Genomic DNA, 17,554 nt, shown 5'->3' with positions numbered 1-17,554 from the left:
CTCTTAAGAACTATCTCAGTAATCTTTAGCAATCTTGTTTTTAAAAACTGCATTGTTTTATAAATCTAGATCAATAGTGAATAACTTTGGCTTTTTGGATTGTCACTTTATTCACACTTGGGTTCTGGTTCAAGCATTTATTGTAAATGTTATCTTTGTAAGTTTCTATGTCTGGCAGTTTAATTTTGCTTTTATATCAGGAGACAACAGTTACTTAATCTCATACAATTTTATAATATAGATGGCACTAAAGTATTTTTAGATAAAAGCTATATCATCTTTGTCTTTGCCTTTTGTAAGAATGCAGAATCTGAGTTTCCTAGGTGTTTGAATTTTCTTTCATTTTTCTGTCTCAAACGAGCATAGTTTGATAATTTACAGGATAATTTTACATTAGATATGTTTTAACGTAAGATCAAATGATTTTATCTTAATCAAACTGTAAGCTATGTATCAATTAATCTAACTTATAATTCCCCAAGAGTGTCTGTTATAGTCTCAACTCTTGCTGGTTTTCTATTGAGGAATGTTGTTTTGGGAGAAGTAAAGATTTAATCCTATTTCAACAAAATTAGGTCATGATGAGATTTTTATTGATGATTTATATTGGGAAATTATTTAAAATACAGATATGATCTCTATCGTCTAGAAAAATTGAATTATAACACTAAGTAAAGATATGTAACTTGATTTTTTCCCACATTGGACTATCTCTTGATACATGACAAGGAAAAAAAAAAAAAAAAGCCACAGCTTTCTTTCATTGTAGATAATCTTAACTGAAACTTATCCTACAAATAATACACTGCCTTTCCCCCAGAAACATATTTTATTGAAGTAGTTTAATTTTACATCTTGGTTTTTTTCTTGAGATTACCTGAAAAGTAACGAGGTATAAATTTTTATATCAACAAGAGAGAGGTCATAATTCCTGCAGGACTGATCAAGTTTGAGTTTACATGTTGTTTATGCTTCTGCCACTTGAAAAAGAAAGGCAGATTCATTTTCATGGTTTATTGACATTTATGTAAAAGAAATAGCATCTTTGGGGCTGGCCCCGTGGCCGAGTGGTTAAGTTCGCGCGCTCCGCTGCAGGCGGCCCAGTGTTTCGTTGGTTCGAATCCTGGGCATGGACATAGCACTGCTCATCAAACCACGCTGAGGCAGCGTCCCACGTGCCACAACTAGAAGGACCCACAACGAAGAATATACAACTATGTACCTGGGGGCTTTGGGGAGAAAAAGGAAAAAAATAAAATCTTTAAAAAAAAAAAAAAAAAGAAATAGCATCTTAGTTTCTCTTCAAACAACAATAACTAATAAAAAATGGGAGGAAAAACCTTATGACACTTGCTCCCGTATGAGAAGCCTTAAGTTCTCCTGGAATTTGATGTTTGGTTCCATAATCCTTTTTGTCTAACAAACATGTATGTAGCACTTAATATATGTCAGGCATTGTTTTTAAGAGCTTCAGAAAATATCAGCTGACTTAATTCTCACAGTAACCATGAAGGGTAGATATTGTTATCACCCTTCTACAGAGGAGCAGACAAGCACAGTGAGGTTAAGTAACTGTCCTAAGGCCAAACCGATGGAAGCATTGGTTTTAATATGAATAATAAAATGGTTTAAAATGTAATTTTCATATATTTGAAAGCATTCAGCCTACCAAGACCTTATGCCCCTTTTGCTAACATAATTTCCTTATTTTGTTTCAATTTCCTTAACATAGCTGTCATAAAACTGGATGGTACATGGGCAGTTAACTTCTAAAGTGATGGTTTCCCCCTCTCAAATTCTTTGCCTGTAGGCATGTGAGCAGCAGTGACAGAGTGGGCAAGCCTTACCGTGGTGTGAAGCCCGTTTTCAGCATTGGGGATGAAGAAGAATACGACACAGGTGGAGTAATACCCATGCCTATAGACTGCTTTCCCCAGGCACGGGCCCGTCTGAGACGAGCTGCACAACTGCTCTAAACAGACAGTGGGAGTGTAGAGGAGATTGGAGATTGGTGGTTTTTCTATTAATAGTTTGGTTTCAGACAGCTGAAGTTCTGCCTGTTCGATGAAACCCAAGCAGAAATACTGAGTCGGCAGTTGTTGTAGGCGTCTTTAGCTGAGGAGGGAACTCTAAACTGGTGATAATCTGGGAATTATCAGTGTAGAAATAGTATTTAAATCCATGGGATTGGATTTAAATCCCCTTAATCCACCCACCGAGGAGAGTGAGAGTGTGGGACTGAAGGGAATTGCAAAATTGAGACAGCTGAAAAGAGCCTTTTGAACCGGGAGGCAATATCTTCAAGGGCCACAAGATGGGGCTGTCGTGTCAGGGAAATTGTCATCCTCCGTGGATGTCTACATTTTTAAAAATAATTTAATACCTTGGTTCATAATCCCACTGCCCAGATTACCCTGGTTAAGTAATCATAGTTAGTATTAGTATATGTATTGAATTAGAAGAAAATAAAACAGTATCTAAATGTACAAAATAAGAACGAAGTACTCCCAAATCTCACCTTGCTTTTTCCACTTAATACATGTTGCAAATTTTCTATCTCAGCCCATATCCCTCCTCAGTTCTCCTTCTCTCATGTAAACATACCATAATTTATTTAATCAGTCTTCTCCCAACTGACTCTGGTAATTTTCCAGTTTTTCTCTGTTTGAAATTGCAGTGGATATTTTTACACATTTATCTAGATGAATTTTTGCAAGTATGTTCAGGGGGCAAATTCTTAGCAGTAGATCGCTACATTATAGGGAACCACATTTTATCCTTTAATAGATATTACAAAATCACCTTCTTGAAAACTTGTATTGAGGTAAATGTAGTTTTCTGTGTGCTATTTCTAATTGTTTCTTTTTCTCCTTTTTTCCCCCCACTCTGTTGCCATTTTCCTGTTATCTATCAGTCTCTATCTCTCCCTGAATATTTTAACTCCTTCCTTTAGCAATGGGGAAATGCAAATGGGTGAATAAATTATGGTATATTTATGTATATCATATATATACACATATTTACATTGTGGAAAATTGCACAGTAATGGAAAGGGAAGACTAGAGCTGTGTGTGTCAACATGGATAAATTTCACAATGTTAGGAAGGAGGTAGCAGTTGCAGAAGAATACAGTTGAACAGTCTAGTATTTACATAAATTTTACTTAAAATGCAAACACTGTTGTATCTTATTTAGGGATATTTATATATGGCAAAAGTACAGACGTGTATCGGCAAATTCCCAGAGTCACCGGTTCTTAGAGGGGATGGAGGGGGACTACGCCTGGGGAGAGACATGTGGGCGTCACTTGATTGTCTAAGCTGGAAGTGTATAGATGTATGAGATTTCCTCGTTTTATTATGTCTCTGTATTTCAGAGTATTTCTTACAAAGCAAAGGGAAAACATTTATAATTATGGACCCTAGGAACTGTAATTCCCCTTTCTTAAATTAGAAAAACAAAATAGTTAGAATGTCTTATATTTCTCTTACGGGAAAAAAACCACTAAATAGATTTATCCCAGGATGGTTTTTCTTTATTTTCCTTAAAATCAGAAAGCAGCAAGAGACAAAGAACTCTGCCATCTTTGCCCTCCAGATAGGTGCTTATTATTGGACAGTTCAGCCATCTCTCTACAGAATAGTGATATTAGAGTTATGTTGTATAAATCAAAAAAGGTGAAATTCCTCAGATAGGTTAATCTTTGAAAAGTGTATTCTTAATATTTTCACCTGACTTTCTTACCACATAGAGTGATATTTCATAGTCATACTTCTGTGTTAGTATTAGTGATATCAGGAAATACAGTAGCAGGGTTAGAATTGGGTTTTTTTTCCAATCTGTACGTTTAAAATACTACTGAAAGGGGCTGGCCCCGTGGCCGAGCGGTTAAGTTCGCGCGCTCTGCTGCAGGCAGCCCAGTGTTTCGTTGGTTCGAATCCTGGGCGCGGACATGACACTGCTCATCAAACCACACTGAGGCAGCGTCCCACATGCCACAACTAGAAGGACCCACAACAAAGAATATACAACTATGTACTGGGGGGCTTTGGGGAGAAAAAGGAAAAAATAAAATCTTTAAAATACTGCTGAAAAATTTTTCAGGCTGTTAAGAACTGTATCGTTTAAAAAACTGGTAACACCAGCTTTTAACACTTTATTCTTTACAGATGAAATTGACAGTTCTTCAATGTCAGATGATGATAGAAAAGAAGTTGTAAATATTCAGACTTGGATAAACAAGCCAGACGTCAAGCATCATTTTCCTTGTAAAGAAGTGAAAGAAAGTGGACACATGTTTCCTAGGTACTTTTTAAAATGCCTTCTTCAGAAGTAAAATTGAATTTAGGAAAGTTAATATAAAACTGAACTGCAGAAGAATTTTTATCCAAGTACAGTAAGATATAATTTTGATATGTCAACTTGTATTATATGTCTTGATTTTTAAAAATACTTCTTACGTAATTGTTTTATTTTGAAAAATTTAACAAAAAAGTTGAAGAAACTACCTTGAACATCCTTATAAGCCTCTCTCAGATTCACAGCTTTTAACTTCTTTTCACACTCCCCCATCTGTTTATGTACATCATACACACATACACATCCACTTCCCTTTTGTCAGCCCATTCAGAAGAAGCTGACAGATGAGACACGCTTTACCCCTCCATGCTTCAGCATAAATCTCCCAAGGTGAGCTTTCTTCCAGACAACTCCAATAGCATTATCACTTCTTTAAAAACCTTAAAAATGAGTATCATTCAGTGTATAGACTACACAGCAACTTCTCAGTATGCCTAAAGTATCTTTTACAGTCAGTGTTCTTCTCTTCCTGATCCAGGATCCAGTCGTGGTTCACACCTGCATTTGCCTGTTACACCTCTTTAGTCTCACCCAGTGAGACTCACCCAGTGTGCACCAGTACTACTCACCACCACGTCCCCCTTTCCTTCGTGGTGGATGAATCCTTTGAGTCTAGACCAGTTGTTCTGCAGAATGTCCCACATTCTGGACTTGTCTAATATTTGTCTTACTGTATTACATAAAAGTGTATGAGTATTATCACTATATTAAAGTGAGCTGGGGCACCAGGGGGGCTGTTAATAATCCTGTGCCCTTTTTGCCTTAAGGATCCAGTTACAGATTGTTATAAAATATGTAAGGCAGCCCAACTATTGCTTAGTGGTCTTTGATATTAAGTATATGCTATGGTATACTGAATGAGATTAGTTTGTGAATATAGACAATACTGTTAAAAGTCTGAAAAGTGTGTATTCCATATACCACAGAGAATAGATTCTAAACATCTATTATTTTAATAATTTCTAATTTTGTTGTACTTTTCATTATATAAAATATAAACTTTGCTCTTAAACAGTTACAGGATTATCTGTTAATGAAACATTAATTTTGCATGCAACTAAAAAAATTAAAAGCTTTTATGAAGTAGCTTATTTGTTTATAGATCCTTTGCCTATATTTCTTAACTCAAAAATAATTCTGTCTGGAGTTGAACATTTTTTATAACTTGGGCTGTTGAAGTAACAGCTGTTTTGAATGACGTTTCTTTCTGTTTTTAATGCTTTTTCCCTCTCAAGTCACTTGTTGGTCACTGCGACCCACATGTACTGTTTAAGGGAGATTCTTTCACGGAAAGGATTGGCTTATATACAGTCTCGACAAGCACTAAATTCTGTAGTTAAAATTACATCCAAAAAAAAACATCCTGAGCTAATTACCTTCAAGTATGGAAACAGCAGCGCTTCAGGAATAGAAATCTTGGCAATCGAAAGGTAAGATTTTCTTAGGGTGATATCTGAATTATTGAATTAGTTCATTATTAAACTCGGTTTGTTTCTCTATTTTGGGGAGTAGATGGTGGAAGAGGATATTTGAATCACTTGTATTAGTATTCTTTGCTGTCTTTCTCTTCCAAATCCTTAGTCATTGGTGGATTAGCACATGATTTCAGTAAGGGCCATAGCTGATCTCATGCTTGGCGGGAGGGTCTTTGAGAATGATCTACACTAGTACTACGCTAAGTGCTGGTTTGCAGTGAAATAAGAAACGTGTCTCAGAATGTAAGTCAGTGTTTTTATTTTCCTTCGTGAAGAAGTTCTTGTTTTGAAAGTGTCAGTGAACTAAGCAGTGTGCTGAGTGGTCTAGTTACCTTAGAATCTAGTACAAGCTCCTCCTTATCTCATTGTGGACCAGTGGCAAACAGTTCATGGATTGGTACGAGGCCCCAGACCACACTGAGGTCAAACCTAAGGCATCTTTAATCTTATAAAGTGTGAAGCCCGGAGGTGTTGAGTGACTTCCAGATCTTTACACCCAGTGTGTGATGGAACCAAATTAGCTCTCCTGACTCCTCACCTGCACTCATCTCACCTTGCTCTGCACTGTATGAAAATCCCCTTGCTTTTACATCTTGGTTTTCTCTTTAAAAATATGCTTTTGAGTGTATGTTACTGGAATAAGTTATGGGGAATACATGGGAGGGCATCTCTTCTGACTTGTAGGTCAGGGAAAGCTTCCTGCTGGAAGTGACATCTAAGCTGAGTCCTGAAGGGAAAGCATTATACTTACATATATTTTTCCCCCATAGGTATTTGATTCCAAATGCAGGAGACGCTACCAAAGCCATAAAACAACAGATCATGAAAGTTTTGGATGCTTTGGAAAGTTAATATAAAAGAGAATCATTTCCAAGGAAATGAAGGCAACCAGGAGAAACATGGACAGATTTTCCTGACTGAATTCTATCCGGAGACCTTTCATCTGCTCATGGGGGTGCTTGAATAGCAGGTCTAAGAAAGTGTAAATTATTATAATCAATCTCTGGACAGTTAAAAATTTTTTTTTAATTTTCTTTTGCATTTTTGGTTTTGTAAAACGATTTATTATAAAGGTCAGTTATTAAATGACTTTGAAGTAACTGACCCTGTGCCATTATGAACTAAGGGTGCAGAATGCAGTTCTGTTTTGAAGAGCTGTTTTAAAGGGAACATGCATCACTTTCAGTTTTAAAAACAACCATATGCATATATATTTGCAGTGTCTTCACTGAAAATTAGAGATAGAATTAGTTGAAGAGATCCCTTTAATTGCTACATTTAGTTTTACCCACTGAGCAACATCAGAAACTAAAAAGTATTACGTAGATTAATAATTAGCTTGCTGTTACTGTTCTTAAAAAGAGTGAAATCTTTTTAATGAAGATTCCAGCCAACTGAGAAATGCAGTCTAGCTAGTGAAATGTTGAAATAATAGTTTCCAAATCATCTTTGTACCATTAGCTAATAATTTGAACACTGAGTGCTTCAGATACTAAACTTCATCCTAATGATTTCTAAGGAGCAGTTAAAAGCATTATAATAAGTAGGTAGGCATGTTAAAATTAACATTAACATTTTGGGGACAGAATTGTATCTGTAAAATGTCATTGGTCTTTTTTACACGTGGAATGTTTGATTTAGGATATTTCGGAATAGGTGTTGACCACACGTTGATGTGTCCTCAGTGAGATGATGGTCTGGGCCACACTAATATCCGCTTATATAAAAGCCAGATGATCAGAGAGCTGTGTAGACAACAGCGGTTTTTATCATCGCTGTCTGGAATTTCTCTTCTCTGATTTTTGTCTTCTCCTACTAAAAGTGGTTTGAAACTGTTTTTCTTCTCTTAATACGACAAAACTGAAAAGTGATCTGCTTTATTTTGCAGCTTTCTCAGTTTAATTTATTGGGGTTTGTGTTGGACCGCGTTTGCTGAGAGAAATCCGGGGACACGTTCTGGGCCTGGAATGACTTCTTGTAAATCCCTTCAGGAAGCGGCAGGTCCTCACGGGCGGCCCTGTCCCAAAACGGACTGGCTCTCTCAGAGGTCAGGAGAAATGTCTAGATGTAGCCTGTTTACAGCCATTATTTTAATGACGTAATGGAGATCAAGTGAATAGAAGGCAACGTAGTTCCAGATACTTTATTCTCGTATCTAAATAAAAATGGTTTACCTGAGTGGTGGAAGACATTTGCATGAAATTGCACCTGGTGCAATACTTGATATTTCTAACTCTCCTCACAGCTGTTGTGTTGCATTTTCCCCCTTTTTTGGCGCCCCCTTTAGAAGTCTCCTGAAGTCTCATTTTTTGCCCATTTCAGCCATGGGACTTCTTTCATAATATTAATGTAAAGATGTTTGTGTTACTGTTTATAAATTACAATTGTAAATAAACCAGTATAGTTTGCTCAAAATTTTGTTCTTAATGACAATGTCTTTCTTTCTCCCCTTACCCCTCTTGTAAATCTCTATAGATGCCACAAAATTAGAAAATTGAGGGCTCTCCTTTGAGGTTTGAAAGTATTAGATTCTTAGTCCTCTTCATCTAATGGGGATGGGGAAAGAGGTAGTTTAAAACTAATGACATTAAACTCTACAGGTAGTAAATCACTACCTTCAACTACCTCACTTCTCTGAACTTCAGTGTCCTCATCTGAAATAGCACCAGTTATTAGTCAAAAAGAGTAAATGAAGATACATGTCGCTGATTGTTTTAGGCACTTATGTAGCTCGTCCTCCCTTCATTGGCCCACTGACCCCAGAACTGGAATTCACCCTGGGATTTCCACCTGCCGTGGACTCTCAAGGATTGCACTGGTTGCAACATTATCGGGTTGGTATTATTTTTTGTATTTTCAAGATGAGAAAACCAAGGCTCAAAGAAGTTGAGTGAAAAGGGAATGTAGCCCCTCTTCTCTCCCCACTCCCTAGTCCCTGGAAATTATTATTGCTTATTAAGGTGTAAAACTAATTCTTTCTATAGATGCCACTTGCCCACCACTAATAAAACATGTTTTCTAGTAGGGATAGTAAATTTGTACTGATATATACTCAACTGTTTTTGCCACCAATATGTTTCACACAGGACCTTTAACTCCTTAGCATGATTTTCTTACATACTAAACTAACCAGCCATGGATTGGAGTTCTATTTGAAATTGACAGTTTGACTTGAGGAAAGCCCAACTCCATGGGTTGAATGTGTGATGAAAGTAGTATCTCAATTTTACCATTTACATCTTGAACTTTTAAAAAACTAACATCTTTATTGAAATATAATCCACATACCATAAAGTTCACCTTTTTAAAAGTCTACAATTCATTGGTTTTTAGTATAATCAGAGAGTTGTGCAACCATCACCACTAATTAATTCTAGACCATTTCATCACCCCAAAAAGAAACTCCATACCCATTAGCAGTCCCTTCCCTTTCCCCCTCTCCCTCCAGCCTTAGGCAATCACTAATTTAATTTCTGTCTCTATGGATTTACCTATTCTGGACATTTCATGATAAGAAGAATCATACAATAAGTGGCTTTTGTGTCTGAGTTATTTCACTTAGCCTAATGTCTTCAAGCTTCATCTGTGTTTTAGCATGTATCACAATATAATTCATTTTTATGGCTGAATAATATTCCGCAACACATTTTATTTATCCATTAGTTGATGGCCATTGGGTTGCAAGAATAGACACCCTCATCTTGTTCTGATCTTAGGGGGAAAGCATTTACAATTTCACTGGTAAGTATGATATTAGCTGTGAGTTTTCCATGTGGCCGTTATCAGGCCGAGGAAGTTGTATTCTATTCCTAGTTTATCGAGTGTTTGTATTAGTCAGCTCAGGCTGCCACAACAAAATACTACAGACTAGGTGGCTTAAATAACAAATTTATTTTCTCACATTCTGGAGGCTGAAAGTCCAAGATCACTGTGCCAGCACGGTTGGGTTCTGGTGAGAGCTGTCTTCCTTGCTTGATGGAGAAGCCAGGCTACCTTCTTGCTGTATCTTCACACGGCACTTTTCTGTGCTTTTGCAGAGAGCTCTCTCTCTCTCTCTCTCTCTCTAATAAGCGCACTAATCCCATCATGAGGGCCCTATCGTCATGACTTTATCCAACTCTGACTACCCTTCAAGGGCCACATCTCCAAATACCATCACATGGGTGGTTACGGCTTCAACATATAAATTTTAGGGGGACACAAACATTGTCCATAACAGTGTTTTTATCATGGGTGTTGGATTTTGTCAAAAGTTTTTTCATCTATTGAGATAGTCTAATGGTTTTTCTCCTTTATTAATAAGGTTTATTACAGTAGTTGGTTTTCATATGTTAAACCAGCCTTCTGTTCCTGGGATAATCCAATTGGTCATGGTGTGTAATACTTTTTGTGTATTGCTGGATTCTTTTGCTAGTATTTTACTGAGGATTTTTGTATCTGTGTTCATAAGGGATATTGGCTTCTAGTTTTCTTATAGATGTCTTTGGCTTTGGTATCAAGGTAATACAGGGCTCACAGAATGAGGTGAGGAAGCATTCCCTCCTCTTCTGTTTTTTGCAAGAGATTTTGAATGTGTTAATTTATGATAAAAAACACTTTGCAGACTAGGAATAGAAGGGAACTTCATTAATCTGATAAAGGGTGTCTAAAGGAAACCTACAGCTAACACCAGTCTTAATGTTTAAAGACTGAATGCTTTCCCCTAAAGACTGGTAACCTTTTAATGATGTCTGCTTTCACTGTTACTCCTCATATCTACATTGTCCTAAAAGTCTTAGCCAGTGCAATAAGACAAGGAAAAGAAATAAAAGACTTACAGATTGGAAAGGAAGAAATAATTGTCCCTATTCACAGACATTACTGTCCGAACGATTTTAGTACAATTGCAAGATAAAGGTTCAACATACAAAAATGATTCATATATCCACATATTAGCAGTGAACAGTTGGAAATCAAAAGCTTTTAAAAAAATACCATCTACAGCAGTTCAAAACATGAAATATCTATGTATAAATCTAACAAAACATGCAGGATCTGTTAACCGAAAACTACAAAAAAATTTTTTTCTAGAATTCTAAAATCTTCTCTTTAAGTAAACTTTAATATAAAACTTTAAATAAAACTTGGATGACCCAGAGAATAAAAGTTTTACTGAAGTCACCGAGTGTCAGTTTCTCACGTCAGACAAGGAACGCTTCCTGGCTGGGTTGAGAGACTGAAAGAAAAGAGCATAAGCTTGGGATTCGAGGCTGGGGCTGCAAATAAAGGATGATCACCATACATGTCAAGCACTGATGTAAGCACTGGGGATACAGTGAAAGAAACTTCACATTCATACAAATTAGTTTAGTCTAAATTCTTTACTCTGCCTCTTCACAAATTAGTTGAAAGGATCAAATAATGTGAAAATTCTAAGAAAACACTATCATAAATGTTGGATTTTGAAAACAGAATCTATTGAATTAACTTATGAGCTGTTGATTTTTAAAATATTTTCATTCCCATACAGTAAAACTGATCTTTCTGGTGTAATTCTATGAGTTTCAATACATTGTAGATTTGTGTAACCACCACCTCAGTCAGGATACACAACAGCTCCAGCACCGTACAAATTCCCTTCTTCTGCTCCTTCGTAATCAAACCCTCCCCTCACCCCTGGCAGTTCTGTCCCTGTAATTTTGCCTTTTCCAGAATGTAATATAATTGGAATCCCACAGTGTGTATTTTGAGTGACTTCTTTCAATGTGGCGTCCTGCCTTCACAATTCCTCCATGTTGCTGCACGTATCAGGTTTTCTGAGGTTGTGCAGCAACATGTATACATTGCTCATGGGAATTCAAAATGGGACCGCCACTCTAGACGAGTGTGGCAGTTTCTTCAACAGTTAAACATGTGTTTATCATATAACCCAGCAATCCCACTCCTGGGATTTACCCTAAGAAATGAAAACAGGTTCCCACAAAAACCTGGACAAGAGTGTTTATAGCAGCCCTATAATTACCCAAACCTGGGAACGCCCCAAATGCCCTTCGGGGGTTAATGGATAAACAGGTTAGTGCATCCATCCAGTGCACTGCTGCTCAAAATTTGTTACCTTTAGACTTTTAGGAAGTTTTGTGAAATCTAAGAGAATGGACGACTGGGCAGTAATTCTCGGATGGGGACCCTCAGACAGTGTTTAGGGGAGAAATATTGTCCAACAATTGTTTCTGACCAGCCGCCCTACCTGCCAAGTATCCTCATTCATTCCGTGTTTGTTTCTGGGTAACTGCGGAGCTCTCTGTTTCTTTTTATCTGTCTTCCTCTTGCTATAAAGTTATAAAAATACCAAACCCTGCTGATGTCAGAAATGTTTCATAAGAACCAAAGGTCTCTATCTGGTCTATAGCAAAAGCTCCCAGCCTGTGGACTGCAGAGTCCTGGAAGGCTCTGCAGGATTCGTGGCCACCACGTGTTCCGCCCAGGGAGGACACCCTGAGGTGGAAGATTCCAGAGCAAGGGGGCCTGTGCCTCGCTTCCCCAGGACTAAAGAGAACACCACCTCACAGAGGGCCCTAGGCCCACAGGTGAGGCCACGTGGAGGTACAAGGTCAATGAGGCTCATTTAGGGAGCGAGACCCCACATTCACTCTGCCCAGCTCCACCCCACTCCCCGCCCCAAACCCACCCTCTATATTCTGTGTCGTGATGCTGTGCTGGCACTCTGCCAGCCTCACAAGGCAGAATTTCTGTTTTGCCAGCTGTTTCCGTGGCAGGCTCTGTCCATAGGGGGCACTAGAGAGAGCGAGAAAGCACTTGACGCTTTCTGCTTGCTGCTCCTTCCCGCCAGCACCACCTCACAGCAGCTGTTCACCCTGGCAGTGGTGATGGGTTCCGGGAGCAGCTGGTTCCAGTTTCCAGGTCTTTTTCCACCTTCCCAGCACCAGCCACAGCATCCCTCCTCAGGGGTCTGGGTCCCAGTTTCTAGATTCTAATAACGCCAACTTCTTCCCTTGTCCTCCCATCCCTAGGGGTGCTATCTGTTCCTTGCAGTTCCACCTCTGATCCCTCACTGTTTGCTCTTCCTTTATTTGCCGAACAAATGAATGAAAACAAGAATAGGAGAGGTTGCAAACTGGCCGCTTAAGGCTGAATACGACATTTTGCATGGCCCACACAATTTCTGACATTTGGATAAGTGGAAACATTTAAAAATTAGGGGATTTTTGTATTATTTGGATGTTTGGTTTCTAATGGGTAATATTTATGGAATTGGGGCCAGCCCCGTGGCCAACTGGTTAAGTTTGCATGCTCTGCTTTGGTGGCCCAGGGTTTTGCCAGTTCAGATCCTGGGTGCAGACCTAGCACTGCTTGTCAAGCCACATTAAGGTGGTGTCCCACATAGCTCACCTAGAAGAATCTACAACTAGAATGTACAACTACATACTGGGGGACTTTGGGGAGAAGAAGAAGAAAAAAAAAAGACTGGCAACAGATGTTGGCTCAGGGCCAATCGTAAAAAAAAAAAAATTTATGGAGTTGTTACTCAGTGCCAAGTAGCTTCCAAGCACTTATAATGTTTTGTGATTCTCCCAACAATGTTATATGTGTGCTATTATCTCCATATTACAGATGGAGAAATAAAGGCATGGAGAGAATAAGATCATACAGCAAATCAGTGGTAGAGCCAGGATTTAAGAACAATCTAATTCCAGAGTGCATGGTCATAGGTGCTACGCTACACCTGACTTCTTTGCTGGATGCTGGCCTGGAAACAGGAGGCCAGAGCCAGGGGCCTGTTTCAATTCACTGTACTTTTTTCTCTTTGAGTTGCCAGCTTCACTCCACAGACCTTTCTAGCCCATGTAGCTATATTACATTGCTATCCTTATGTTAAATAAATTTGCCCAAAGTCACATGGCCTTAGGTGATGGGGCAAAGTTTCGAACTCAGTTCTTCTGATTTGTAGACAACTTCATCAGAAATTTGGAAACAATTATATGTATCTATGTGTGTGGTGTGTGTTTTCACACACATGCACGTGCATATCCCCTGGGACTCCCTCTGTATGCAAGGCTCTAAACCCAATACGGTAATTCTCAAGTCTGCTCCTTTGTCTTTTGCAGTGTCACGCATTCTCCTTGTAGGATCTCATCCACTGTTAAAGAGTTTCTGCTCTTATTCTCGTGCAGACGATTCCAGTTCTTCCTCCTGATTTTCAACCCCTCATCTCTGACTACTATTAGTTGTAGGGGAGAAAGACAATTCCTCTCCCCTCTAGGTCCTTCTGGCTGGTCTAAGAATTAAATTGACATGAGACAGAATAACAGGAGAAAATCAAACAAAATTTAATAACGTGTATACATGGGGGAAACCCAGGAAAACTGAGTAACTTGCCAAAATGGCTGAAGCCACCACCTTAAATACCATCTTAAGCTAAAGACATAGGAGGATGTTGGGGAAAGTGACGCGAGAGAGCTCAAGCCTTTTACCTTAAAATCTTTTAGGCAGTAAGAGGGAAGGTCACAGTTTCAGTCTTTTGTCCTTAAAAATAAGCCACAGAGACACATTTTGGGGTGGCCAATTCTGATCCCCACATAGTCGTTTGTGTATCTACCTCACTCCCAAACTTGAACTCCTGTCCCCCAGACTAACTCCCCTAACACTCAGGCGGAGTGCTTGGAGGATAAGCTGCTGATGGAGAGGCCAGTTAAGAGTTGCCTATGGCAGTTTCACCCAAATAAGGCAGGCCTTGTCATGGACGGTGGGCATGGGGAGAAAAAGAGAGGCAGCAATCGAGGGGTACTTCAGGAGAGTGGAAGGGCCCTGTCCCTAGGCAGAGGAGGGGGATAAAAGACTTGAAAGACATAGAGGTGACAGATTTGGAGAGGGAGGAGCTGGGGAGCAAGGAGAATTGGAAACTGGCATAAATGGGGTGCCTATGAGTAAAAGAGGGAAGCTAGGCAGAGGAGCTCTTTTAGGGACGATAAATTTAGTTTCAGACAGTTGAGTTTGACCTGATGTCAAGACATGTAAATAGAGACGGCTTACAGGCAGCTGGAGATGCTGGAGTACTCCTCTCGACTGAAAACAGAAATCTGACCACTGCCAGCCTGGAGATGGTCATTAAAGCTGGGGGACATGGTGGCAATACCAGATTTTTAGGTGGGCTTCAGAGATCCATTTAGTTTAGTAGTTTATGCTCTGGCTACTTTTCCAATGTGAGGTGAAAGGGAACATGGCAACAGGAAGGCAGAGCTGCTGCGGTTGAGGGGCAGGGAGTGGAGGGGGCAGGGAGGGCTGCACGGACTCAGTCCTCCAGCCTCTCTCCCCTCCTCTTGCCTGTAGGTCCTTTTATGTTACAGCTGATGAAAAGGTCCTGAGAGTGAGGTGATTTGCCCTAGGTATTAACATCAAATTAGTGGCAGAGCCGGAACTGGAACCCAGTGACTAGCTTTTCCATCATGCCCAGAAAGCTCAAAAACATAGTTTTCATTTCTATTACCTTTCCCTTGTCTAGAAACCTGTATCCAGGCCAGCAGCCTCCCTGCAGGTGTTGGAGGGAACAAGTCCACAGGCTCTTGGTCTCCACGGCCCTCTCCTGGTTCCCCTGTCTCTGGGATGGCTCCTTTCCAGGCCCCACAGGCCCCTCTTCTGCCTGTGCTTTCAGTCACTCGCGTGTCAGTATCCACGTTCAGAGCCTCATCTTGTGTAAACTGCTGAAGACTCCTCATCAATCTCCAGCCTGGAGGTATGAGCTTGAGGCTTCCTCATGTCCAACTGCCCGCTGGGCATCTCCACCTGGATGTTCCAGTAACACGTCCAGCCATGTTAGATACACTGGTCTGCCAATAAACTTGCAAATCTAGATGAAATGGGTGATTTTTTTTTTTTAACAGACTGTAAGCAGACAATATGGACTCAGGATCCTCAATAGGCTAATAAGCATAGCACAAATTAAAAAGTTATCAAAGATCCTCCTGCTACAAAGCCAGGTCCAGTTGGTCTGTTAAAGCCGCAAAAACCCCCTAATTGCTATGTATTTCCCCCGCAACTTTTTGTTGGAAATGTTATAAAATTCAAAACTTTAAAAAGCCTTAACTAGTACCTTGAACAGCTACATATCCTCCTCCCAGATTTAATAATTAACATTTTGCCATATTTGCTCTATCTCTATATAAGCACATTTTTTTTTTTTGCTGGGAAAGATTCACCCTGAGCTAATATCTGTTGCCAATCTTCCTCTCTCTCTTTTTTTTCCTCCCCAAAGCCCCAGTGCATAGTTGTATATTCTAGTTGTAAGTCCTAGTTCTTTCACGTGAGTGGCAGCCATATCGTGGCTACTGACAGATGAGTGGTGTGGCTCTGCACCCAGGAACCGAACCCACGCTGCCAAAGCAGAGCGCGCAGAACTTTAAACGCTAGGCCATCAGGGCTGGCTCAGCACATATTTTCTTTTTGCTGACGATTTTCAAGTCAGTTAGACATCTGACACTTCACCCTTAAATAATGCAGCATGCAACTCCTCAGAAGAAAGCTGTTGTCTAGCATAATTACAATACCATTATCACACAAAATTCACTAAAGCATCCAATATCCAGTTCATATTTAAATGTCTCTAATTGTCCTAAACATGTTTTATAGTCCTTTAAAAAACTAGGATCCATCTCAACACAATCTAAACTATTCCAGAGCATTAAAAGGGATAGCAAGCTTTTATTTGATGATTTTTGATCCCCAAACTTGACAAAAAGCACAAACACACAAAACACAAAAAGCAAAAAGCAATTCTGACTAATAAATGCAAAAATCCTAAACAATATTAGCAAACAGATTTCAGCATATTAGAGGACTGAAGTGCTGTTGAGGATGTTGTTTGAACCCTCAGTTTCTCTTCTCCTCTCCCCCATTACATAACAGCCTTGTAATCGGACCCCACTGACGTCTTGATAGACCTGGAAAATTCCATCCCCGTCACACAGGTTTAAAGAGACCTAGGCAGTCAGCACGTGGCATCACCCCCGGCCACAGGTGATCCAACCAGCGACACGGGCTGTCCTGCTGCTGCTTACCAGAGGCCGGGTGTTAAACACTGACGAGCGCACCACCCTGATTTAGGCCGCCCCTCTTTGTCCCTTTGCTTCTGGGGGCATTCCTGTCTCCGGATTGTGTTGGAATTACCCGTTTCCCGTTGATCCATCCTAGCGCAGACACCGGGCGATTAATAAGAGTTTGAGACGCGCTAGAACGGACTCTCTCCAAGCAGCCCGCGGGCCCAAGGGCGGGGCGCGCGCGGAGCCTCGGACGTCTAGTCCCGCCCCTCCCCCGGCCGGCCACTCTGCCCCGCCCCTCCCCCGACGCGCCGCCTGGCCCCGCCCCTCCCCCGACGAGCCGCCTGGCCGGCCGCCCGTCCTCCGACGCGCCGCCTGGCCCCGCCCGTCCTCCGACGCGCCGCCTGGCCCCGCCCCTCCTCCGACGCGCCGCCTGGCCCCGCCCCTCCTCCGACGCGCCGCCTGGCCCCGCCCGTCCTCCGACGCGCCGCCTGGCCCCGCCCGTCCTCCGACGCGCCGCCTGGCCCCGCCCGTCCTCCGACGCGCCGCCTGGCCCCGCCCCTCCTCCGACGCGCCGCCTGGCCCCGCCCGTCCTCCGACGCGCCGCCTGGCCCCGCCCCTCCTCCGACGCGCCGCCTGGCCCCGCCCGTCCTCCGACGCGCCGCCTGGCCCCGCCCCTCCACCGACGCG

At 41.0% G+C, this 17,554-nt stretch overlaps 1 protein-coding gene and 1 long non-coding RNA gene across 3 annotated transcripts in view; one reads left to right on the top strand and one right to left on the bottom strand.

The window, feature by feature from the left end:
- Positions 1-8,249, top strand: part of TBC1D23 (TBC1 domain family member 23) — a 50,705-nt gene extending 42,456 nt beyond the window's left edge. For both annotated transcript variants that reach the window (XM_023623915.2, XM_005602121.4), the window contains 4 exons: positions 1,811-1,899; positions 4,170-4,305; positions 5,595-5,789; positions 6,605-8,249. In XM_023623915.2, coding sequence (XP_023479683.1) covers positions 1,811-1,899; positions 4,170-4,305; positions 5,595-5,789; positions 6,605-6,686 — 502 coding nt within the window. In that variant the 3' untranslated portion in view covers positions 6,687-8,249. The remainder of the gene's footprint in view (positions 1-1,810; positions 1,900-4,169; positions 4,306-5,594; positions 5,790-6,604) is intronic.
- Positions 8,250-14,137: 5,888 nt separating this feature from the next.
- On the bottom strand, positions 14,138-17,148 carry LOC138919284 (uncharacterized). The gene is made up of 2 exons (XR_011429321.1): positions 16,886-17,148; positions 14,138-15,678 (listed from the first exon to the last, which is right to left on the bottom strand). It is a non-coding gene; the product is annotated as an uncharacterized lncRNA (long non-coding RNA).
- Positions 17,149-17,554: the final 406 nt, after the last annotated feature.

The sequence above is a fragment of the Equus caballus genome, chromosome 19 (assembly GCF_041296265.1).
Source record: "Equus caballus isolate H_3958 breed thoroughbred chromosome 19, TB-T2T, whole genome shotgun sequence".
NCBI classification, from domain to species: domain Eukaryota; kingdom Metazoa; phylum Chordata; class Mammalia; order Perissodactyla; family Equidae; genus Equus; species Equus caballus.
The sequence above is the reverse complement of the archived record's forward strand: the minus strand, read 5'-3'. Positions and strand labels throughout refer to the sequence as shown.